The sequence below is a fragment of the Sturnus vulgaris genome, chromosome 4 (assembly GCF_052056855.1).
Source record: "Sturnus vulgaris isolate bStuVul1 chromosome 4, bStuVul1.hap1, whole genome shotgun sequence".
Classification (NCBI taxonomy): domain Eukaryota; kingdom Metazoa; phylum Chordata; class Aves; order Passeriformes; family Sturnidae; genus Sturnus; species Sturnus vulgaris.
This window is the reverse complement of record NC_142246.1, coordinates 41,564,669-41,589,805: the sequence shown is the minus strand read 5'-3', so window position 1 is coordinate 41,589,805 and position 25,137 is coordinate 41,564,669. Positions and strand designations below refer to the sequence as shown.

Sequence of the window (25,137 nt, the reverse complement as noted above, 5' to 3'; positions counted from 1 at the left end):
CCAAGCCCATTGTAAGTGTGGTTTTAGAAACTCTGTGGTCTTTTGCTGGTCAGCTGCACTTCCAGCAGCAAGGAACTCTAATAAAATGGAAAACAGCTTTTGGAGGCTCCTCTCTAAGATGTGCTCAAGGCAGATTCAAAGTCACATTCTGGACTGGAAAGCAGAATAGTTAGTCTGGTCAGTCCTCACTTGAAATCTGTATGTTTGGATCCAGATGCTGGCATGCTAACCTAAGATCCATGCTGGCATGATAACCTAAGATCCATTCTCACAAGATTATTGGTCAAACCACATGAGAAGCAGGGAAGGATCAGAATGAAGATTGAAAACCACTTCTGTTTGTGAATCTGATTTGGGTCTGGGTTATGAAACAAGAAAAATGGGGAAAAAATAGAAAAACTGGGGAATATACTTATGCACATGTACTGCAAATCAAAAGAAAACAATGTCATAATGATTCTGGTTTTCCCGGCTCTTATTTACCCAGTTTTTCTGCACTATGGGAATTTATTTCTTGGAGCAGAGGCATAATGCTAGACTGGACAGTTGCAGCAGTCTGCAACTGCAGTCTAACTCTGCAGCGTCTCTGCACGCAAGCTTCCCAATATTCTTCTTTTCCTAATCTTGGAGGAGCAGGAGAGTAGTGCCCCTTGTTGTAATACACTAAGGTCTATGTACTTGCACAGTGATATTAAGAAATCCCCTGAGTAGAAAACGGTTGGAGTTTGGAAAGATATTTGGGTAAAAAGTAACATCTGCTGGTCCTATTCATACTCTTTCTTAGGCACCTGCCTGTGGCCACTGGTGAAGACAAAATGTTGTTTTATGGGGTCTGAAGTAGCATAGCTGCTTTTATGAAGTAATTTGATAATCTTCATCAAATATTTAATGACTGCATGGTCTTCGTATGGACACTACTGAATTCATACTGCACACAGAGTAACTGAATGTTACTTTGACAAAATAGATCAATCTGGGCAGACAAACTCCAGTCCTAATCTTTTAAGTGTTCAAGACTTACTTCCATTGGGTTTGGCACTTAAAACCACTGCAGGATCTATGATTTTAACTACTATGTGCAAGAAAAGTGCTAACATAAAATACAGACCTTTAATCAAAAAAAGCATTTCAACACAGACTTAAGGAAATTAATAATTATATTAAAGCTATTGGCTCTGCTGGCTGGCCTGAGTTAGTATTAAAGTGAACCTATGTGAAGTCAGAAATATAAAAATAATCAGATGTAATCTGAAAATGAGAATGTATTTTTCTACCATAAAAATTGTTCTATCCAGCAACACTGGTGTCAGGTCCATCAGCATGTATGAGTCTCTCCTAGTTCAAGACAGGAAGGATAGTGTCTTAGACAAGATAAAATTATTTTAAGGATGCATTAAGAGGTCAGTATGTTCTTTAATATTTCATGACCACCCATCCTCTAGCACCTGTATTTACAGTTAGATATTTTTTTAAAAATTAGCAACACAAGAATTTTCACCACAGTTTCTTGAAGTTTCAGTGCTAGCTTTATTTTTAATGTTGATGTAAGGCATGTAATTTACCCTGTACATTTCAGGCATAATGTGTAAAATACTTGTTTCCAACAAGCTGTCATTTTAGGATGAATGGGATTTCTACAGGGATTTCTGGGTAGCATATTTTTGGAAGTTTCTATTTTGGAAATTGTTAGTTGTTATTATAATTTCTGAGAAACCACGTAGTAACCTAATAACTAGGCATCAAGTATATAATTATTATTACTCTGAAGTGTGTTTTTCAAACTAGAAGGACATGGCCTTTCTTGCATGCTTAATTGTATTTAAGCTTCTGAGAAGCATGCTCAGTCAAGAGGGTTCATATAACAGTTATTGTTCCAACAACCCATTATTTTGTACAACATTCCTATTCTTCAAAAATATCTCCTTAAATACTGTGTCACATACCTGCACTGGTGCCTCAGGCAGCTGTTCTTCTTTTTGAGTTCATTCATTCTCCAGGACTTCCACTGCCATATAGGTAACAATTCTACTGCATTTCACAATCCTCATTTCACTCCTTACTCAAACAATCAGCATTCAGACATTGCTAAATGTCCTTGTTTTCTGAATAAAAAATAGCAGAGCTTTAATTTCAGGATAAATTTAATAGTGTCTTTTGGGATCTCCTAAGGCAGATCCTTTAACATGCCTGGATCCTTCACACTGGTGCGAAAACCCATACATTCTCTCAATTATTATGGTGATGTCCCTTTTCTGAATTGCTAAATCTGGACGAGGGGACAGATTCTAAAGTTGAGACATATAAATTAGCACTAATACAGAGAATATCCATTTTTTAAACTAAGAAGCAAACTAAGACCTTAGAGTGTGATTCTGCTGAAATAGCTCTCTTAAAGGCAGAAAGGATCTGGATTTTTTGGGTAAAAATTTTGGGGCTCAGGTCCACTTTGGAATTGGAGCCTGGGATAGGCACAATTCATTATAACACCATGTCAGTGTGCTAAAAGCGTTCCAAAGATTGCAACTGAGCATCTTGTGGGTTGTAAGAAATTTGCCCTGGGGCCTGTTGGCACCATATGTCGAGCAGGTAGCTGACAGCTGTTCAGACTGAGTGCAAATCAAGAATAATTTAAGTAAAGAGCAACTACTACATTAAAGCACATCAGCAGTGTGATTTAGGTATAATATATATGTTCTGGTGGGCAAAAAGGAAATCTGAATGTGATATTGCATGCTGTCCTCACTTTTGTCCTCAGGAATGTCTAGATATCTTTCCAAAGTAGTCAGCCAGGACGAATACTGAATCATGCTTAAAACTCGTATTAGATGGAATTGCCTTGACTTGTCCAACAAGCGTCTGTCTCTTCTTTTTTTTTTTTATTATGTAAGTAGAGGAAATAAAGACAGGTACTTAAATCTGTATAGCACTCTGCATGCAGTAAGTGCCTTTAGAAAGAATTTATATGGCAGAAAGTATAGAAGGTATTATTAAATGACATCTCAACAATAACTATCTTCCTGATTCTTTCCAAGGTTAAGTTATAGTCTTTATTGATTTGTTTAGATACAGTTGTGGCACAGTTACTCATGACACATGCAGTTCATGCCTGTAGCTTGTTGATAAAAATAACTAATCATGCATTAACTCTTCACCAGTCATTTACATCTATCATTTATGCATGAACAAACACTGTCTTCAAGAACTTTGAAGCTGACAGGCTAATCCTTTTTATCACTGACTTGTATCTCAATTCCTCAATGACAGTATAATCCACAAAAGAATCCAAAATGGCACTAAACTTATTCAGCCAATTAATTACACCATTTTATTGAGACACAGGGATTAAATGAGAGCATAACAGTTAAATGTGAATGCAGACAGATATGTATCTTTTGATTTAATTTTTTTTTCTCACAAAACTGGTGTGACAATATTTCTCAACTATCTAAAATATTATCTTACAGGAAGAAAATGAGCCTCTGTAATTTTCAAGAGACATTTAGTTGTTGGTTTTTTTTACACTATTATAGGTATATGGTTGTGTTCAAAATTTTTTAAGGTGTTAACACTGTGAATGTTATAATGTGCAATATTATGAGTATTGTAATGTGAAACAAGAGTTTAAAGTCTTTAAACATTACAATTTATGAGAGAAGGTTGGGCAGGAAAAGAATAGGAAAGCATAAGGGTAAAGAAGAATACAAAAGACTTTAATGTTGAGTGACAAGGTTCAGAGTACACTGTTGTGCTAAACTGAGTCTGACCTTTACCAACAGTTTATGCCTGAAAGCTCAACAGCCATTAACCTTAACAACACTTAAATTTAGTAGTGTTTAATCCATAACTTAGTATTGACAACTTAGCAAAGGATTCATCTAGAATTTGCTGTAGCACAACAGTAACTCACAGGCCTAATTTACTTTCAAATCTAAAGTACTTAAGAATATAGGAGAGCAACATTCCTAGTAATTTGCTATATCATATTCACGCTTGCACAGACATAAAGAGTCTGTAAAAGGCACCTGTGAAAAATTACCCTTGAGTTCAGTGAAGTGCTCACTTCAGATGTCTTTGCACCTTCTCAACAGGCAAAGGGTGGAGCTTTGAGGAGTTGGGGTATCAGCCCAGAATCCATTGTCATCATTCAGTGATCCTCTGAGCAAAGCAAACTCAAGAGTTCACTGGCTCTGAGAGATGTCTCAGGCAGAGGGAGTTTGCTGCTTGCAGCTGCTGTGGTCCGAGTGAGCTCAGAGGGTCTTACTTTGGACTGCTGTTTTCAGAATCACAAGAGAGATGGTTTTAGTCATAATAATCTTTCATCCTGGCCAGAATTCGGGTCAGAAACTTTCTTTGAAAATTTGATAATGAAAACATTATTTCACTTGGTTCTGGTTCGGACAAGAAAAATGAGTTTCCAAGGCGCTTGTTAAAGTCCAGGTGGTCATTAGACAGTACTAGTTCCTGAGAGAAGACAGTTAAGCTCCTGATAAACTCCAGGTGCACCTTTTCAACGCCAAAGCCTAGGGAGTGTTTCTGGGATTGTAGTGTGGCAGGGGCTGGGGCACTGGTGTGTGCACCACTGCAAGGGGCAAAAAAGCTTGTGGTCATACAAACAGCTTGAAAGTGATTTGCACATGGAGATCTCTTAGCAAAGGCATAGCTACATAGTAAATGTAAGCAATAAAACGCATAAGGCAAGGAACATATGTTTTCAACATCTAGTATGATCTCAATTTTCTATAAATCCATGGCAGCAATTAGACATGTGGCTGCTTCCTGTGAAGTACAGGCGTTATGAATATGGTCATTGCTGTTTTGACAAGCTCTTTATCTATCAGATACATAAAGCCTAACATAAATATTTTTTAAATTATTTTTTTACCAGTATTAACATGTTTGAAGGTGCACAGGTTTCTAATAATTTTCTCATTTAATTTTAATAAATGAGACACTCCATTGTGTGTGCAGCTCTCTCAAAAGTCTTAATTTTAGAGTCTCCACCAAGGCATAGTAGTCTGAATTTTCCAGTCAGATTTGCCAGATCGACCTTGTAAGGATCATCTGTCATACTCAGTATCTGTAAATGAGAGAGAGATGAGGGAACTGGAACATTAAGGAGGACAGACTATAATTTTCTTCATGTGGTGGTTCATCTGCTTGCTATTTTGTTTGCTGCTAGGTTTGCTACTTCAAATTTCTGTATTTCAAAATGAGAGGAAAATCATTAGTACTCATTTCAAAGAAACAAAATCAGGTTACGTCCACTGTTCTGGTCGTTTGTGCCAGATGGGAGAAACCTTGTATACCAAATATCTCTTTTGTCTCTATTTCCTACAATGACCTGAGGATGTAGGCCCCTTGACAATAGTAGAGAAGGAAAGAAGAAGAAAGAGTTTTCATCACCCTTTGGAAATCAGTCTCTCTTAGGTGCTCTGTAAATCTCTAAATCTTCTGGATGATCACTATAGCCATGAAGATGTGACAAGTGACTGAAAAAAAACCATTTATAATTACAAAGGTTAGAGAAAATGAAGTCCTTTCTAAAACTGTGTTTTTCAATTGTGTGAATTAAATCAACTCAATTTATAAGAAAAATAACTTTGGTGAACAATGAAACTAATGAAATATGACTTTCATTTGATTTTGGTCTTCTGTTTGTCTGGCTTTTTAACTGAATTAGTCTGAAAGCCAAGGCATGGGTCCTTGTGTTAATAGAAATTTTAAAATATGTATTTGCTTTCCTGAAAAAAGCTTGGTAAAGGCTTTAATAAAATTTGGTCAGCTATTTGACATTAGAAATTTTGTTTTTCAGTCATAATTTGTCCTCTAGTAAAGTAGATGCTTTATGAATTATAAAGGTTTGTGGCTAAAGAACTGGTAATAACTTTTTCCTAGGTGGTTTTTCTGATTTCTAGTGACCACTCAGGCCAGTCTGCTTGCTCTCTTACTTTTCTTCCTTCTGCAGGAACATTAGCTTTATCTGTATTTTAATTCAGGTGGTTTTACAGAACATACGAGACTACTCTCTGAGTCCTCCACCTTTTTTTTTTTTTTTTTTTTGTTAAGCTATTGCTATTATTTTTAATGTGGTATAAATCCCTTGAAAAAATCAAAAGTTTGAAACAAGCTGCTTGAAATATATACACATACAGTGTTATTACACACAATTCAATATCTAAATGAGACTAAAAAGAGCAATAAACCCAAAGAAATTCTGTCTTATACAGCTGCAAAGTATCTTTTGTGTGATTAAACAGCAGAGCTGGACCTTCAAATGTCCATGCTCTACTACTGCAAACCAAAGAAACATTAGCTTTTTCTGGGCCAATCACTAGGAAATGTCTTGTTATATATTGCATTTGGTTTACACAAGAATTTTCTAGTGAATATTGTCTAAGATCAGGAATTTATGGGAATTATTCCTGCATTAGACAATTTAACGTGGTTAGATATTCCCAACTCCTGACAAGGCAGCAATTGCAAGCAGAGGAAAGACAGTTAAGTCTATCGCTGCACTCTGAAATACAATGAATATTGAGATAGACATGTGTCTTCCCCTATACATTAATTTACCACTAAAACTTGTATTTTGTTCATTCTCATCAATAGGATCTCTGAAATACAAACCAATATGACTGAAACCAATCAGCAGATGCTGGACCATAACTCGTGATCAACTGGTTTGGGTGTATAAGACTTTCTCATGAGGCAATTTTCTCCATTTCTTCCCATTTGGGCATTGCCAGCTTGGTTTGCACTGCAATAGGACATCTGATGGAGTGCGGGCTGTCCTCCAGAGTATTTCACTCATCACTGCTCTGGATTGCTCTTGCAAGTGTGGAGCGAGGGGGTGGAGTGATTATTCTGTCCCTGCTGGCCTGCCAAGAAGGTACTGTCAGGTAGGAAAGCAGTTGTCTGTGATCTTGACAGCTTTTATAGGGCAAGAGGTGGAAGAAGAGGCCTTTTCTTACAGAATCTTCACAGCATTGCCCTATATCAGAAAGCTCTTGCCAATGCCTATACCAAATGGATTGAGATGGATCCTGCTGCCCAAAGCAAGCCTTCTTCCTTGCTCCCTTTTGTCTTTTATTTTCCCCAGTCCTAGTTTCCCTGAGTCTGCAGCAAGTGTTCTAAGATGACAGCGTTAGGAGGACAGTAACTTTAGAAGAACTGAAATAATAGTTCATAATAGTTCATAATGTGGGTCATAAGAAGTGATATAGTACCAGTTTGGGTAGAGATCCACTTAAGAGTCAAATGAACAGAAGTGGCAAGGAGGACAGGAGCAAGTGAAAAGTAAAATTAAATGTTTCTGGAGATAAATGGAAGCAGCTCAGTGTCCCCAGAAATGGGAAGTAAAAGAAATTATAAGGAAATGCAGGCAGCAATTAAGAAAAGTCCATGTGCCTGGGGGCAGTTGAAATCCGGCAGGGCAAGTCAGAGGGGTGAGCGCCCTGTGAGTCAGGCTTTCCAGGCTTCTGAAGAGCATCCTGTGAACTGGGAAGGGAAGAGACTGCCCTTAGCAGTGGGATGAAGGCTCCAGGACCCGCTCCATGGTTCCACTATGTCTGGCTGGCAATTGATGAGGGCCATGGTGGGGCAAGGGCAGCCAGGCCAGGGCAGCTGGCAGAGGCAGATCAGGCTCACAGCAGATCAGGACAAAGAACTGGTGCCCCTGCTGAGGGAAGTGGAGGGTATCCAGTCAAAATATCCAACTTTGATTGTTGCCAAAAGTGAAAAACACTTGCACAAAACTCTTTTGCTCAAAGAGAATAGAGAAATTAATGTTCTCCTTTTTGTTTTAAATTTTTTTCCATTCATTCCCCTGCTAGTAAACATGCCTATGGAAGATTGGGGCTGACTTGTTTTTATTCCCCTTTCTTCATGGGAGATCCTATCTCAGAATAAACAGCCTCTGTGGGACTTGTTCAGTTTGGGTTGAAATAGGAACTGTTTTGATTTGGACTGCAATATATACTCTTTTTTTAATGTGGTTTCTTGGTATTTCAAAACAGCCAATTGTGCAGCCCAGCATGTGCTGTTGTTGATTGCAGGAGGAGTGATTCCTTTGTTGAAGCTCACATGGAATGCTGTGAACTGAGAGTTTTTATGGCTTTGGGACACTAACTGCCACAGAACAGGTCCTGAGATCTTCCCTGCCAGCAGGGCTGGGGCTCTGCACCTTCTGGGACATGCCAGCTTCTCCTGTGTGTCCCAGTACATGGGGGAAAGCCACAGCCAGGTGTGCTGTATTTGGAGGAGGAAGTTGGAGTTTCCTAACAGAAAACAGTTCTGAATTTAATCATCAGCCTTTTCCACTGCCATCTGCTTCCTGCTGCCATGTTCCCTTCTTCAGGTGTGTGGGTGAGGGATGGATATGGAGCTGGGAGCTGGCGTGGAGGCTTGTGGTGTCCCAGTTCTGCATGGGCAATTCTGCCCCAGAGCCAGCCCGGGCATGTAGCTTAACTGCAGCCTGCCTGGCTGAGGAGTAAAAGATTGGAAATTGTCATTCCAGCTGAAAGCAGAACCAGGAAGAGCTGCCCTTCTTCTTCATGTACCTAATGTTGTGGCAGGCACGGGGACGTTGCCAAAGCAATTGCTCCTGTCCTCTAGGCACTCCCTAGCTTGCAGGTGAATTATGATCTGGAAGTGGTGCAGAGCCCAGCATATGTAGGACAGGACAGCAAAACTGAGATGGAGGGGAGGAGGTTTCCTTGGGGTGTGAGTTGGTGGGTGCCGTGGGCTGGCAGAGACTGGGGAGCTGGCAGGGACCCCGGGGGCTGCTGCCCACAGCTGCTCCCTGCCTTGCCCTGGCATCGGGTGTTCTGACATACTCTGCTTCAAAGAAACTGCAATAGAAAAATGCTTTTGCTAAGCACTTCCCAGATGAAAGAAACTGTCTTTGAACAAAGTCATGGAAGAGCACGGGGTTACTGGCAAGTGTGGCATAGAGCCATAGAGCCTTATCTGTCCCTTGGGGAAACTTTTGTTTTAGAGATGCAACACTTCCGGAGGAAAGGATGATCTGTGGCAATTGCTGAAACTTTCAGGTTCTTATTTTATTTGGTGGGTTTGTACCTAGAGTTTGCCTGTGAGTTCAGCTGTGTTGGGATATATAGGCACTCTGATGTGGATGCAGCAGCACATATGGCAACATCTTAGGAGTCCAGGACAGAGTCTAGCCTTTTCATAATCAGCAGACAAAAAAAAAATTAGGTGGAGTGCCTGTCCTGGTCCTCCTGGTACTGCTCTCTTTGTCTCCAGACAGATGGAGCCAAACCTGTCTGCTCAGCTTAACATTTGTGGACAGGGAGCTCATTGGAAACAGCTCAAAACCAGCTGCTTCTTCACGTCTCACTGTGACAGCTCAGGAATATTAGGAGGGGAATGAGCAGAGAAACAAGGAGGGGACTGAGGAGAGAAGCCATAACTGCTACCCCAGCTGCAGAAGGGGAATGAAGCCACGGTGTTGGAGGAAGGCCCAGGCAATTGCTGGAGTTTGTTAGATGCTGCATTATATGTCTGGCTTCCTGAGCTTCAGCTGCAGCTCCCACCATCCCTCAGGTTTCACCTTCTCTCTTTTTGTCATGACCTCCTGGCCACAGCTGCCCTACAGTCATTCCTCACATTGAGGAAATCCCACTGTCTCTTTTTACTGCCACAGGGATCAAAAAAGCACTAAGTGTTAGTGCTGGAGCTCTGTCATACAGGATACTCTTTTCTGTCCAAATCATGCCTTTCTTCTCCCAGGCCCCTTTAAAGCTCCATTGGCTTTCACATGAGCCAGTCCCAAGCAGGGTTGTGCCATGGTCCTACTGTGCAGCATCATCCTAGTGGGGGAAGAATCAACACTCAAATAGGGACTTCTACCTCTCTGCTTTTTTTCAGGGGTCTCTGAAGGCAGGAATCCCCATCCCTGTGGGACAGGAGCTCCACATGCCTTGCCCTGGGCTTTTGGGAGACGGTGATGGTGAAGGTCTGCCATGGGGTTCAAGAGCAGTTAAACATGTCTGGGTGACAATGCTTTCCCCAGCTTGGCGAGGTGCTGCTCACTGTCATCTTGAGACAACAAACAGGACATGGTAGCAGGGAAGCACACCAAGACAGGGACAAGGGACAGACGGCCAGAGCAGGAGAAGTATGGCTGTCTGCAAGCACCCAGCCTTAAGGTGAAGATGCTGAGATGCCCAGCATGGTGCTGAGGACAAGACAGAGCTCTCTTCTCCATAGCCTGCTAGCCCTGTAGCAATGTCAGCTTGGTTTTCCTCCTCTCCAAAAGCAGCAGGAAGTTGCTGCCATTGGGAGAACCCTTTGCCTTTCCTGGGAACCCTGGCTGTGAGATCAGGACATTGGCTTCCAAGGCTGGTTCTCCGAGGATGCAGCTGCCATTCACTCCCCTCATCTGCTTCTGTGGCATATCCACTTCCTGGCCTTTCCTCCCACCACCTGAAAGCCATCAGTCACTGGCCTGGGTCACCATGGCTACATCCCAGGGTAAAAGGCATCTGGGGAAGCCTGGGCAAGTTGGGAGGGAGGGTGAGCTTCTAGTAGGAAAATGCTGGCAATGATGGAGAAGTGTTGCTGCATGCACAAAGTGTGCAGTCTGAGTTCAACCAGCCTGAAATTCTAAAAATCACTCTTAAACTAGGTAGTCCTCACTACATGCTGGCAGCAGCACATCTTTTCCTTTCCTTGCTAGCCTTCCATGTGTGTTGTGTGAAGGTTCTACTTGGGCTCATACTGTTACATGCTAAACTAGAGCACATGGCAACTCAGCCACGTCCTACTGTCACCTGAATCCAGAGGCCAGACAGGAATGTCTTCCACCCTTATGACTATATCTGAACTGGAGAGCATCAGCATAGCTAGGGTCATCTCTCTGGCAGCCTGTGGGACAATAGAAGAGCAAAGGAGATGGTCCTCATCCCAGGGAGCTGGGCCTACACCCTGGCCCTACATCGGCTTGGACCTGGTTGTTGCATCTGCTGTTGCCAAGATAAGGTTGTGGGGAGTGGAAGGTGGGCTAGCAAGTTCTCCCTGCCCACCCTGGTGTCCTGGGCTCTGCCCCGTCTCCTGCCCCTTCCCCAGGCCTGGCAAGGGACTGGTGGAAGAAGAACCAATCCTCACCTTTATACAACCTCTTTTCAATTGCAGAGAGCAGTAAAGTTCTGTTTAAGCCTTCTTTTCTCCAGACTAAACATGCCCACCTCTCAGCTGCTCCTCATAGGACTTACTATGCAGACCCTCACTAGCTTTGTTGCCCTTCTCTGGACTCTCTCTAGAGCACCTCAATGTCCTTCCTGTAGTGAGGGGCCCAAAACTGAACACAGAATTTGAGGTGCAGCCTCACCAGTGCCAAGTACAGGGGGACAATCCCTGCCCTGATCCTGCTGGCCACACTATTTCTGATCCAGGCCAGGATGCCACTGGCCTTCTTGGCCACCTGGGCACACATTGGCTCATGTTCAGCTGGATGTTCATCAGCGGCCCCAGAGTCCTTTAGGCAGCTTTACAGTCACACTCCAGCCTGTAGCCCTGCATGGGGCTGTGACTCAAGGGCAGGATGTTGCACTTGGCCTTGTTGAACCTCCTGGCCAACTGAACAACTGGCCTCGGCCCATTGATCCACCATTCCACTAATCTGTGTGAGACTGCATTCCCTCTTCTTCTCATCCTACTCAGTCCCTCTCCGCTAATATTCTCTTGTTCCTGCCAACTCTATAAGGTATGTCTCAACACCATCATCGAACGCATTCTCCTCCCGCCTGAGACTAGAGGATGATTCCCTCCGCCACCCCCTTCTTCACCTCCCATCGCCTGGCCGGTGCCCCGTGTCCAGCGGCGGAAGGGCCGGGGTGTCCGAGGGGCTCGGCCCCCCTGTCCCCTCCCGGCGCGCAGCGCCCATGTGTGGGCGGGCTTCGGGACGTGCTCGCTGGGGAGCGCCGCGGCGCCGCACATGCTCACTGGCCGCGGAGGCACCGCCGGAGGTAGGGGCTCGCTCCGCCGCCGGAGGAGCCGCGCTGTCGCTGCGGCCGGGCCGCGGCATGGCCCGCCCGCTCCCGGGCCGCCTCCGCCGCTGAGCGCGGGGCTATCGCAGCGTCTGGCGGTGAGCGCGGGGCGCGGGCGGCGCGGCCGTGGCGGCGGCGGCGGGGCCGCGTGTGCGGGCGGGGGATCGAGGGTCCGGCCCGAGAGCCCCGTTCCGCCAGGCGCCACGGCCGAGCCCCGTCAGCACCTCGGCCAGCGCCGGTGGGGCGGCGGCGGATGGCGGTGGGGCACGGCCCGGGGTGCTGCCGGGGCCGCCAGGGGAGCCCCGCTCGTCTCGTCCTCCCGCTCCCCGCGGAGCGCGGTAGCGCTGGGCAGCGCGGAGGCCGCTCCCTTCCCCGTGCTGGGGCCGGTGGGAGGCCTCGGGCCGGGAGGCCGGGCGAGGGGCCGGGGCGGCAGGGGCAGATCCGCGACCTTTCTCGGCCGGGCCGGGGGAGAGTGGCGATGCTGCGGCTCCAGGGGAAGGGGGAGCCTGAAGCATCCCGGTGCCACCCGGAGGTGGGGGAAAAGAGAGAGATGCACAGCTCTTTGAAAACAGTGGAGAGGAAAAAAATCCAAATAAATAAATAAAAGGGGGAAATGCAGCAGGTTCCGAGGCACCTGCGAGATTTCTCTTGAGCCAAGGAAATACTTGGGAATTATCTGTGGGATGACAAACAAATGGAAAATGCCTTGGCTGCCGCAGTGCTGTGGCCAAGGGCAGGTGGAGCGGCCTCTGGCCAAACAGACTCATCTTCTGGCCTTTGGGGTACGTGCTTTTGCCACAGAGAAGTTTAAATATTAATCTGAGCGCGATGCAATAAAGCATAGTATTGCAGGTTGTGTTTAGTCATCTTTGCAAGGCCCTGTCAGTGCTACCTCTGCAGTGGAAATGCTTCATGCAGAATAGTTGTGTTTAAATTCTGTACATAAACTTATGTTTATAACCTCTTCTCATAACCAGCGTTGGAATGATTGCTATTTTTTCTGTTCAAGGTCGCAGAGAGCTTGCAGTTCATTGTCTTGCAACATGACTGGTTGACATTGTATTTAATGCAGTTGATGCATTTCTGGTGAGGAGCCCTGTTTCCAAGCTTCTGAGTATTTTCAGTTAGGCAGTCTTTGAAGGACATCACATTTCTTAAACATACTGATGCTAACTTATTTAAATCTGTTCCTAACTGTCAGTCTCAACTTTGGGAAGCTACTTGACTCTCTGGAAATTGCCTAAGTCCATTTCATGTGAAGGAAACGTGAACAGATTGCCTCTCCCAGGAACAAGAAAAAAAAACACCCCCATGAAACTTTTGTTTACTTTTTACAGGTATGTGTTTCCTTTTGCCATATCCAGCCCTACTAACATGGTTTTCTTTTACCACAGACTGAAGATTTCTCTGAAGCATAATCTTCAAGATGAAGTTCTTACTAGTGATTTTATGTTTCATCTCATTCTCCTTATGGTTTGAAGAAGTCTATTCCAAAGAGAAGTCTTCAAAGAAAGGAAAAGGGAAAAAGAAGCAATATCTATGTCCATCGTATGTTCCTGCTTTCTTTTATGCTTTTGTATGATGGGGATCCTGCCCTGTTTTTAACAGTGAAAATTATGTGGCAATTGAAGTAGAAGGTGATGCTTTCTGCTGAAAGGGTGGGATCTGTAGTGAGAGTGAGTTTGACCAGCATCGTAATTGTGTTCCTTCTGCAGCAAGTCTTCTGTTTTAGTGCAGGGGAAAATCTAAGCCACAGTAGTTGTTCCTTCCCTTGTGGTGGATTTCAACCCAGTGCCTTGCTTTATTTATGGGGACACAGTAGCATGGTCCCATAGTGCTGTGCTGTCTAGCATCATGTTGCAGGTGTATTGGGGAAAGCAAGGAGGGTGCAAAACTGTCATGCTGAAATTCAGTTTCTGGTTAACTAGTTCTGTAAGAGAAGGCTTGTCCCACACTTATTCTTACTGCATGTTGAATAAAACTAAGGTCTTAAGCATCTTTCATCAATCATGTACAGTTCTATAACTTTTTTGGAGGTGGATATATTGATTGTTGCTATAAAGTGTGTCGTTATGGAATAGTCTCCCTGGAAAAATACAGAAATTATAATCTGTGATTGCCCTGTTGAATAGAGGATGTGTTCTGGACAGCTGTGATTATTTGTTGATAAAAATACTCCCTCTTTTTAATGCCTACATTTTAGGTTGTGATCCATAGGACAATATTTTATTTGTGAGTGCTTTTTTATCATTTTCTTGGCCAGCATTACTTGTTTTTTAGTGTTACATTGTAAATATCTGAGAAAAAGATTGATGGACTATGATAAGTTTCCAGTAAGTGTAGAAAATCAATATGACTGAAATAATAAAATTGTTTAGACAAACTTAAAACATAATTCTTCTTTGACCATAAAAGAAGAGATGCAGAATGTTAGACTGGCTATTTAACATTAATCAACTTTTTCCAAAGAAAAAACAAAGTAAAAGTGGAATAATCAGACAGAAGCATTGTTCAAGTATGACTTTTTTAAGTTTCCACTCTTTTCAAATATTGATAGTGATGTTTACTTTTAACCCCAAATTTTAGAATATTTCTACATATGGTGCATGTTTTCCTTTGCTTTTTTTTAATATATCAAACCTAAAAAAATTTTTATTAGATTTTAATATATTAAGTTATTTCTCAAATGTAATAATGACTCGTCTGAAATGGCCCGTACCAAATCTTTCCCTTTTAAAAGCTGAGTTCTGGATAAGGCTTTTTGTCTGAGCTACTGTGAGAGTTTATAGCAAGGAGAGCAATGTCAGGGTTCCCAGGACAGGCAACAGAGCAAAAGACCGCTGAAAGTGAGTTAGGTAGTTGGGAAGTGAATACAGGTCTTCCATGATCTTGTTTAAATAGCCAGCATTTCCCCCTGTTCTTGATTTAGTCTTAGTAAAATTCGAAACAGAAATGTATTTTATCTTTGTAAGTGAGTGGATTTTTCTTGTTTGTTTTTATTGTAAGCCCTGTATTTCTTGGTACCATTAAATATAATGTAATTTGTCACGAATATAATTGAAAAACCATTGAATACATGCTATCATTTTCAAAGTGATACTTTTCCAGTTGAAGCTGTCTGCAAAAATATTGGTGGAATCCAGTACTTGTTGATCTATTGTGCAGTGTTGCTTGCAAGACTTGCTGTAGCAATGAGTCCTACTCAATCTCCTGAATAATGACCAAGCTGTCTATATCTTACTTGGTTGAAGTTCACAGCTTGAGAGAAAACCACTTGTAATAGTGGGGTTGCAGTTTCTGTGGCTGCCATCCAGAAGACCTATCATGTGAATGAGCAATGAAAATTAACTCTGGCAGAGAGATTGCCCAATGCTCTCTTAACTCAAACTGCTGTTGGCAAACTTCCAGTCATCAGCATTTTATAAATGATCTTTCACAAAATTTCTTGATTTGGTGACACTCTGTGTTATAAAAGAGGTTGCATACTAATAATAATTTTTTCTTTGTGAAAAAAGCTAACAATCTTTCCTCAGAATCAAACCAAAATAAAGCACAGTGGACAGGGAATCAAGTGACACTATAAGGATTGACTAAAACTACTTAAGGAAGTGTCTAAATAAAAAAAATTCCTAGTAATGCATGAAGAAATATTGTAGAATGCATTTTTTTTAACAAATAAATAGGATTTGCATAATTTATAAAATTGAGTGCTACAAATTCCTAATGTAAATGTACATTTATAAGTTAAACTCTTAATCCACTTTTAATTTGCATTGATTACAGGTGCAATAAAATTTAAACCTTAATTGTGACAAATTATTGCCTTTTATTTCCTTGCAACATGTGAAAAGCTAAATTTTACTTCTTCAAGAGAACAAAAAACTGCATTAGTAATTGTATACGGAGCAGTCTTCTCTTGCAACCTTTATAATGAAATTAAAATCTATGCAAATCATTATTCAGGAAAAACTTATACTGAGTCTCATATTGCTATCTGAGTTCCTTAATTTGATGTTAAGAAATGGGTGGATACAAGAAATGGGTGGTTTGAAACTTCAGAATGAATTTGTTTGGATAAAAATTAAGCATACTTGAATTTTTCCTTTTATGGCTCTCCAGAATACAAGCTTTTCGCCAATATGCCCCTCTGGCATGAAATTAACTACTCTAAGGATAAAATGAAAGCAAGCTGATTAGAAACCCCATTAAAAGTTCATTATTGTCTCATAAGCAGATATTTACTTCCTTAAATTAGGAAAATTCTATTTTGTATCTTAGAGCAAACCATTGTACTTCTCCATGCATTGTGTGATAGTGGCTTGATTTGCCATCTTATTTTCATTTATTCCTGAAACTGTTTTTCCCAGATTTTTATTGAAGGGTTTCTTGAAGCTGATGCTTAATCATTTGGTTCTTACTTTGATTTAATGCTTTCTCAGAACAGATGTATGATTTCACATCTTACCTTTAAAAAATTTTCCTTCTTACTTCAGGCTTTCCAAATGAAATATAGAGTAATTATACTTCTGTCTCTTTCCTGAATCTTTGTTGATTAACAAAGAAATTGACATAATTTCTTTTGGGCCTAAAATGTTGTAATAGAGAGTTTCACACCATAAATCTGGGAAACTGGCTTCCACAGATACATAGTGCAGTGAAATACAAAGCTTTAGTAACAAAACTTTTGCCTTATGTTTCCATGGAAAATCTTAAAAAAATAATCTGGCCCACTCTTTCAAGAAAAAAAAATAGTGTATTATTGTTTACAAAGCTTATTTTGAAATTTCATATACTTAATACAGATGATTTTTATACAGCTACAGTTGGAATAAGTCACTTGATCTCTTTCCTGCTCACAGTGCCCATACTTGCATGACTTTTGTTACTTAGTTCTTCATAATTCCTCATAATACCTTGCTTCTCTTAAACATGTGGGACAGTTAGATGTGATTTACAGCACTGATGAAATATATCTTTTGTTTTGTTATACCATAATAAATACTTTGGTTATTTTATAATGTTTGAGCTGCTGCTGCTATTCCCACAATCCTTAGCAGCCTAGAAGGTCTCTGCTCAAAATTACTCACAAGATTTCTAGACGATTGAAATAATAAGGAAAGGGAAGTCTGGTTATTACAGTGTTGAGAAGGAATAGAGTAAGAAGAGTGTCACATAGGAGCTAACAAAACCAGTAATGATTGTGGTCATTGTCACAGCTGTTCCTATTAATTATAGTTTTAGGATGACTCAGCTGTTCACTTGCACAGCGTTCACTTCTGAAGATCTCTCAGCGTCCCTAATGCCACAGCAGTGCTGAGAGCAAAACCTCAGTCGCCAAATCTCATCCTTTTGTCTGGATAGCAAGACTGTGCTTTGAAGAGCTTCCCTCTTCACCTTTATGCATTTGTCCACATGGAGATTTATATATCCTTGTAGATGATTTACTAAATACTGTATAATATCTATAGAGACCTTTTTTACTCACAAAGCAGGAGTACAAATCATATTTGGCTTGTATTCAATAAAGCATATCAGCTACTTCAGAAACTGTGAAATGGCCCTCTAAGCCCTCCAGAAACATGGCTTGTGCCATCTGCCCAGGCAGAAGCTTAGAAAGGTCACAGATGCAAAGGTTCAATAAACAGCTTCTTTTGAAAAACAACAACAAAAGACAGTTGGAACTAGGGAAAAAAGGCTTTGATGTGTTTAAAGCATAGAGTTGTATGAAACTGTCCTAAAATTTCTTTTGGTTAACTTTAAGCTTCTGACATGCTCTTCCTATTATGACTAAAGTAAAAGTTGAAAATATATTTTGTACCTTGGGTCCTCTCCACTTCTTCATGACCTAGAACTTTTTTTATCGAGTTTTTGGGTGTACAATGCCTCTCTATCTGTAGTAGGTGATCAAAATGTAAATGGTGGAAAGTGGCATCATGTCTCTCTTCATTTCCATCATCTAGAAGACACTGTTGATAGTCTGTGAATATTTTCTTTTGTAGATGTGGTGGAAGGGTTGATATAGTTTGTAGGAGGAGGTGGAATGACGTTGAGAGGAAAGCCTGAATTTGGTTGTGAAAGAAGATATATCTGACAGTCACTTCAATGATAAGTACTTTGCAGAGCCCAGGTCTTGTTGCTATAAAAATTCTTCTGCCCTATAGTAACAGCAGTTGGTCAATGCTTTTGTTATTCTGTATCATGTATCTCATGGAAAGCTGTGATCCCAGACAAATAGGGCCACATTCCAGAAAGTTTGTGAATTTGTTTTCAAAGTGGTTAAATGTGGTGAGCAGTAAAAGATAAAGCTATATAAGCAAAACCAAGCTGTCTTGTAAAACAGTAATTAAGCACGATAGACTGGTTCTCGTTCAGTAACTTTTCCTCTCAGTGAGTAGTGTTTGCTCCATTCTCAGCACCGGAATGATGAGACACTATAATTGTGTGGCAAAGTTACAGACTTTGTATTTCCTATACAACCTCCAGACTGAGAAAAAACTTGGATCTGTGGGTTACATTGCACCACCTTTACCTAAGCCCAAGGAAAACCTTAGGTCTAAATTCTGTTGTCAAGACAAATTACATAGAATGTATTTCAGCCTATGCTTTCCTCTTATATCACCCCTTATACCACCATCCAGGTGGTTAGATTTTACCAAAATCCTTCTATTGTCTCTATACTTACAGCATTTGGAAAAAAAATTCTGGGGTACGGAACTGATGTAGATAAATTACTTAAAAAATGTTGCTTAAACATTTGGATGCTTATCATTTTTTACATTTGTGTGCTATATCAGCAGGTAACAGGACATCCATTATGCATGAGGGTCACAGGTGGTGACTTCGGTGAAATGCAGAGATGCCTAAGCTAGGAGCAACCAAGCTAACTTTAGCAAAAAAACTGCATTGCTGAGAGCAGTACTAGTTCAGGCTGGGTGAAATACCATGCTAACCTGGTTCTGTTGGTTTGGAGGCTCTTGACTCTGTGGCAGGCAGATGAACCTTGCTTTTCTTTTGAGAAAAGCTTGCTATTCTCAAGTTTAGTGAATAGTAAGGCACTTCAGTTTCTCATATAACCACTCCTTAAGATGTGTAACCCTGGGAATGCTGAATGTGAAACCAAAACTGGATTTAAGAGGTTTCTGAAGTAGTGACACTAACAGCTATTGACACTACCTAACTGCAGGAAGGTTGTCTACCTGTCCACATTAGGTGACTATTCTCTTTGGTCTATCTACAACATGAGATGAAGGATGAGCTGTTTCACGCCCTCAATTTACAGTTCACAATTCAGGGTGCCTAATCCAGGTTTCTGTTTCAAAATTAGCTATGAAGGAACTTTTCTCTTTTTTCACCACACTGCATTACCTCCAAATGTAGGTACTGAAGCTACATATCTCATTTTAGGTGTTGATCTGTCAGCTGCATTTGTGAAGACATGTAAATGGTGACTCAGAGTTCCATTGTTTTAATGTAATTAGTGATACCACTTTTCATCGGAGTAATTGTAATTAATCTTTTAGAAATAGATATGTCACTTTGCACAGTTTGAAAAAGTAGCTATTAAACATACTAGACATCAGACAGATCACTCAGAAGAGTTATATAATATGCCATTGATATGTATTAACTTGTTTTCATGCTTAGAAATATTGCACTCAAAAAATCAAATGCCTGCAAATCAGGACACTGATAGTTTATAAGTTTAAGTACAGGAAAGTTGTATTTAAAATATATGGTGGGATAATAGATACTATGTTTCCCAAAACATATTTTTATCTTGCTCACATTTACACAGCCATGTTATATGACTCAAATGTTAGTGTCCATCATATAGATTAAATAAACTGCACTGAAATCTGTCGTTTCAGAATCATGTAGGAAATTTTACTGGAGATAACAGTGTGAGTTGGAATACATATTTTTATCTGTCACTAATCTAGAACTATTAAAAAGTTTTCTTTCCTGTATGTGTAGAATATTGTTTATATTCTTTCCTCCTGTAGCACTGGATGTGGAAAGGACTCCTTTTAACTTCAGTGAGCTCTGAGAATACATGTCATGATAACTTATAGGCATATAATGTCTTCTGATGCATTTGCCTAACACAAATGTAAAGCTATATAAATTTCAAACCAAGTATAACACATGCTTCATTTTGTCGTGCATATCTGCTCATCTAAAATTCTGGGTTTGATTAGTGAATTATGAAAATAATTACCTGTTGCCATCAACTTAAAATGTTGATCATGATCTTCAAAGGCAGTGGTAATATGTGTAGAGCTTCAGTGGAAGAGGAGATATATCCTGTGATATACAGTATGTAAAGCAATTCTTTGATTCATCAGTGATACCAAATGTAACCAAATGTAACAAAATGTATCAAATGTACCAAAAATGTACCAAAATGTAACAAATGTACCAAATGTAACAAAAGACCAGGCATTTCACACGGAGTTGTTGTAACAAAAGACTAACTCTACTCTGTTTTCTTTGGATTGTGAGGACACTGTTTGAAAAAGTGCAGATACGCCTGTGTATACAGGAATACTGGTTATTTTCCCTTTTATTTATTCAGAGACAGAAAAATGATCTTGGGTTTGGGTATTTTGTATGTTGGTTGTGTGGGGTTTTTTAATTGTTATTTAGGTAAAAATTTTGGTAGGGAAAGTTCTAGCTTTACAATTACTTGCTTTTAAATTTTCTTCATAGAAAGTGTGAGGCTTCTGTTGCCTTATCCGTTGGTATTCACTATATCTTGCTTAGAACTCATCAATTACTGTGAAGAGTAATTGCTGTTTCTCAATGCTTTCCATCATCTCCACGTGCATTCAACACAGGTTGAAATAAATGCATTGAAATTAAAATGCATGCTGCAGCTGGTGGAAATCATTGGTGGAAAAAGTTACCAGCTCTTTACAGGTGGGAAAATAGTTGGCTGAATTAGAAAAAATGGTAACTTCTAGCGTGAATGTTGTTATGTGGGACTCATCCTCCAGCATACTGAAGTAAGAGTCTTCTAGAAAGGCTAATCTCAGCTCAAATCTTTTTTGTCTTATGTAATACACAAATATGCCTATCAATAATTAATTCCATAATGACTGATTAAGCAGGGGTGGTTGTTGCTCTAGGTAAATGTCTCACATTAATAGTCCCAGCCTCTTTATCCAAGCACCTGATACATCCCATTAACTGTCTCATAAAGTCTTCTTGCTCATCTATCACTCCGAAAGTGTCATTAACTTCTTAACTCACCTCAAGAATCTGATGTATTGATTTGCAGGTGAAATTTAAACATTTTGGTCAGCAAGGCTCTCAGAACAAAATCCAGTCATTGTGATGAAGTTTCCTTGTGTTCTGTTCAATGACAGCATGCTATAAAAGAACCACAGTGAAAATATGACTGATACTAAGCAGAGCTTTATTTTTTCAGTAGCTATTTCAACCACTTCATTCAAAGCGACCTTTAAAAGTAGCAATTACTGAATCTCAGTGCTTCTCCTCCTAACTCAAACCAGCCAATGTCACTGTATTTCACTTGGTTCTTAGACAAGCAAGGACAAATGCATTTATACACTTATATAAGTTGAAAACACGGCCCAACAACTGATGGCATATGTGATTGTTGTGTTCTTTACCAGCAAGCTATGCTGCCGTTGTTCTTCCCATTGCTGTCTTCCCAATGCAATAACTCTCCTTTTCTCAATTTTTGGATGGCTTTTGAACAAACAGCCTTAACAGATATTTGTATTAATATACTTCTGCAGTGCAGCTCAGATCTCACAGAACAACTGCTTTATTCCTCTTACTCAAATAGACAAATAAGCCTGTCAGCTGTATTTGACTTTCTTTTGCTGTTTGTTACTCACTCATTTAATTTCTCAAACTTTTTCCTCTTTTCCTCATTTCTTTTTATGAGCATCTATATTCCATTTATGTGTCCATGTTATCCTGTGTGGTTCAGATTACTGTTTTCACTATTTAATGAACATATTTGTATCACCCATGACAAAAATAAAAAGAAGTATTTAAGTTTGTTCATTAGTTGTTGCTTGGATTTGTTTTCATATTTCATTATACTGGACATACATAATTTAGAAAGAAATCTTATTGTCAGTATTAGGGAGATACTTTTATAAATGTAGTTTTTGTATACATCTAATGTAGATGTTTTTGACGTTAATATGTGTGACTTGCAAGGAGCCAGTGCCATGAACCTTTCTGTATCAGATAAAACATAGCATACAGAGTGTTTGCCTGCCTTTTTAATAGCTAAATGAATATTCTTTTCTAAATTGCTCTTTCTAGAAAATCGAAGATAATCTTCAGTTTTTGTTTTCCTTTTGTTCAACTAGTGCTAACAGCAAAAAAAAACCAACATAGAAAACTGCTTTAGGATAATTCTGTAGCAACCTCTTCATTAGTAAAGGTCATCACTGAAAACCAAACACATCTCAAAATTACAGAATTGGAATGGAATGGAATGGAATGGAATAGAATAGAATAGAATAGAATAGAATAGAATAGAATAGAACAGAACATTTCAGCTGGAAGGGACCTACAATGATCATCTAGTCCAGCTGCCTGGCCAGATGAGGAAATAAATTAATTTTTTTTTTTGCACAATTCTAAGTAAAATAGAAAAACTTATAAACTCAGCCCTGGGAGGATTGTTTGAAAGTGAATTTGACAGTTATTAGGAAAGGAGTTAGAACATATATTCCTTTTTTAATTGCTCTAATATTAAATTAGGAGAGGCTTATTGTATACAGAACCAACAGTTCTGTATACATAACCGGAAGTTAACATATGTTGCTAAAAGTAAAGACTTCCTTGTTTTATTAAAAGACCAATTATCTCTGGAGAAGTTCTGCTGGAACAATTAGTTCACCTATTAGGTTGTTACAGATCACAGAGGTTTAAGTGTGTTTACTGCAAGATGTGGGCAGGTAATTATATACTGCAGCCACTTAATGCTGCTCCACAATTATTTTCTCTACCTGTATGTTATAGTTTAAGCTATCCTCGTGGATACATGTTTCTTGGTAAGTATCGTCTCTGTGTAGTCTTTGGAATGCATACTTATTCTGCTAAATTACTGTTGAGTAGTCCAAAATTTCAAGGATGATTTAGTGCCATTTTATTGGCATAATTTTTTCCTCATTTATAACATCAAGCAAATACAAGAAAATAGCTAAGCAGATATGCAGCTTTAGGTTTCAGAAATATCCTGAATACAACAGAGAAAACAGAAATCTGATTTTTGTTTTTCCTGAACGGTAAAATGCTCAAAGGGTATCAAAGAGACTATTATATAATAAAATGCAGTTATGCTGTCATAAATGGTTGACATATTTTTAATAACAGGGAGCTCCTTCATAGTTTTATTTATAAATGTTCTGGCTGTTAAATGTTAACTGAGGAGATTAAATATGTTTGGGAAGGCATAGTGAGTGCTACCAAGTCAGCAGATCTGATTCCCTCTCTTATGGTTTGAGTTAAGCCAGTTGTTTTTAAAGGTGAGGTTATTAATAAAAGCTCTTAAAGGGCTAGGATATGGTCTCACCTCCAGTTTTCAATCAAATACTGATATCATGCTATGCTGACATTTATTAATTAATTAATTTCCTAGTAATCAATAAGAAAAATACTAAACAGGAGCTACCATAATTGGACATTTTAAAATCAGGAGGTCTAATACAATCATGTTGGTTTTGGGGTTTTTTTAACTGGTCAGAAGCCCTCTGTAGTGTTAATGTTTTCTTCACCAAATTTTTGAATAAGGCAGAAATACCAAAGGACATGAAGGAAACTTAAGGATGAGAAGAAAAAAAAGCAATTAACTGAGATGTTATATAGAATAATCTGTAGGTCTGTCAAACAGACATTGGTATGGGAGAGAATGATAAAAAAAAGAGATTACAGGGTGAAGAAGGTAACAGCAGCTGATGCTGATTATGGAAAACGTTTAGGAACTAAACTTGATCATTTTTTAAAATACATTCATACATTAGTTTGCAAGAGGTGATAATGTTGATGCACATGGCTTATACCTCTGTAGGGTGTTGTCTTATCTTTACATGGCGTCCTGGTTACTGAATTATAATAACCGAAAGACAGCAAATTGGTCATAAAAGTGATTATGAGACAGAACTCAAAACAGGAAGCAGTTGACTGAACAGGTTCTGGAAACATGCAAATTAACTTACATATCATTATGAGCCTGCTTGGTGTTTAATATACCTGGGGAGGGCACTGATACACTTGTATTGCTTTTTATTACACTCAATTTCATGTACTCTTGTAGCTCCATTTACCTGTCACAGGTTTTTTTGAGTGTAGCAATGGTTTTCATTTAACACCCAGCACAATAATGGCAAGGTAATGAAGATTTTTAAATTCCCTCTGAAAAACCAGAGTCCAAGGCCTTGTTTTCTGTAGCAAAGCTTTTATTAGCACTTGACAATGAGATTATGCAATTCTCCAGCTCTGGATGGAATAGCTGGTGCTGGCATGCGAGAGCAGGAGACTGCCAAAAGCCTCTGCATGCTTTGACACCTATAAAGTGGCTGTCAGTTTACTAAGGTGCCTAATCTGACAGTCGCTAAAAATAGTTCAGGTGGCTGCTTTCTACTGATGAAGAAATCACGTCCCTCTGCATATTTATGTTAGGAGGGAAGGGAACAACCAGTGAATTGCAGTTTATTTGCTTCCAAGTTTACAGTTAAGAGTATTTCAGACAGCATTTCTGTTTATGACACAAATAGTTTCTTGAAAAATACTGAAACTTCTCAAGGAAAGGAAAACTATACAGTATGGCACCTGAAAATAATGAACATTTTTTTGCTTGTAAAATGGCATTTATGGCATTACTTTAAAATCACTTCAGTTTAAGCGTGCAGTTGTTTCTGTCTTGATAGTAACTAATAAACTTTTTTTACAGGCAGCAATCAGCTGAAGACCTTGCAAGAGTACCTGCTAATTCTACCAGCAATATCTTGAATAGGCTATTGCTCAGCTATGATCCCAGGATAAGGCCTAATTTCAAAGGTTTGTTGGATATTTCAGCTTTTTTATTTAATCTTTGGATTTTAACTTTTTTCACACAGAGAAAAATTATGTAGAGATAATA

At 39.9% G+C, this 25,137-nt stretch overlaps 1 protein-coding gene across 3 annotated transcripts in view; it reads left to right on the top strand.

The window, feature by feature from the left end:
• The first annotated feature begins 11,912 nt into the window (after positions 1-11,912).
• GLRB (glycine receptor beta) overlaps positions 11,913-25,137 on the top strand; it is a 49,162-nt gene continuing 35,937 nt past the window's right edge. Inside the window, exons 1-3 of one of the 3 annotated variants that reach the window (XM_088163673.1) lie at positions 11,913-11,987; positions 13,403-13,556; positions 24,949-25,055. In XM_088163673.1, the coding sequence (XP_088019799.1) occupies positions 13,435-13,556; positions 24,949-25,055 (229 nt within the window). In that variant the 5' untranslated portion in view covers positions 11,913-11,987; positions 13,403-13,434. Of the gene's footprint in view, positions 12,107-13,214; positions 13,346-13,402; positions 13,557-24,948; positions 25,056-25,137 lie in introns of those variants that run through there. The other 2 variants (XM_088163672.1, XM_088163674.1) reach the window with 2 other exon arrangements.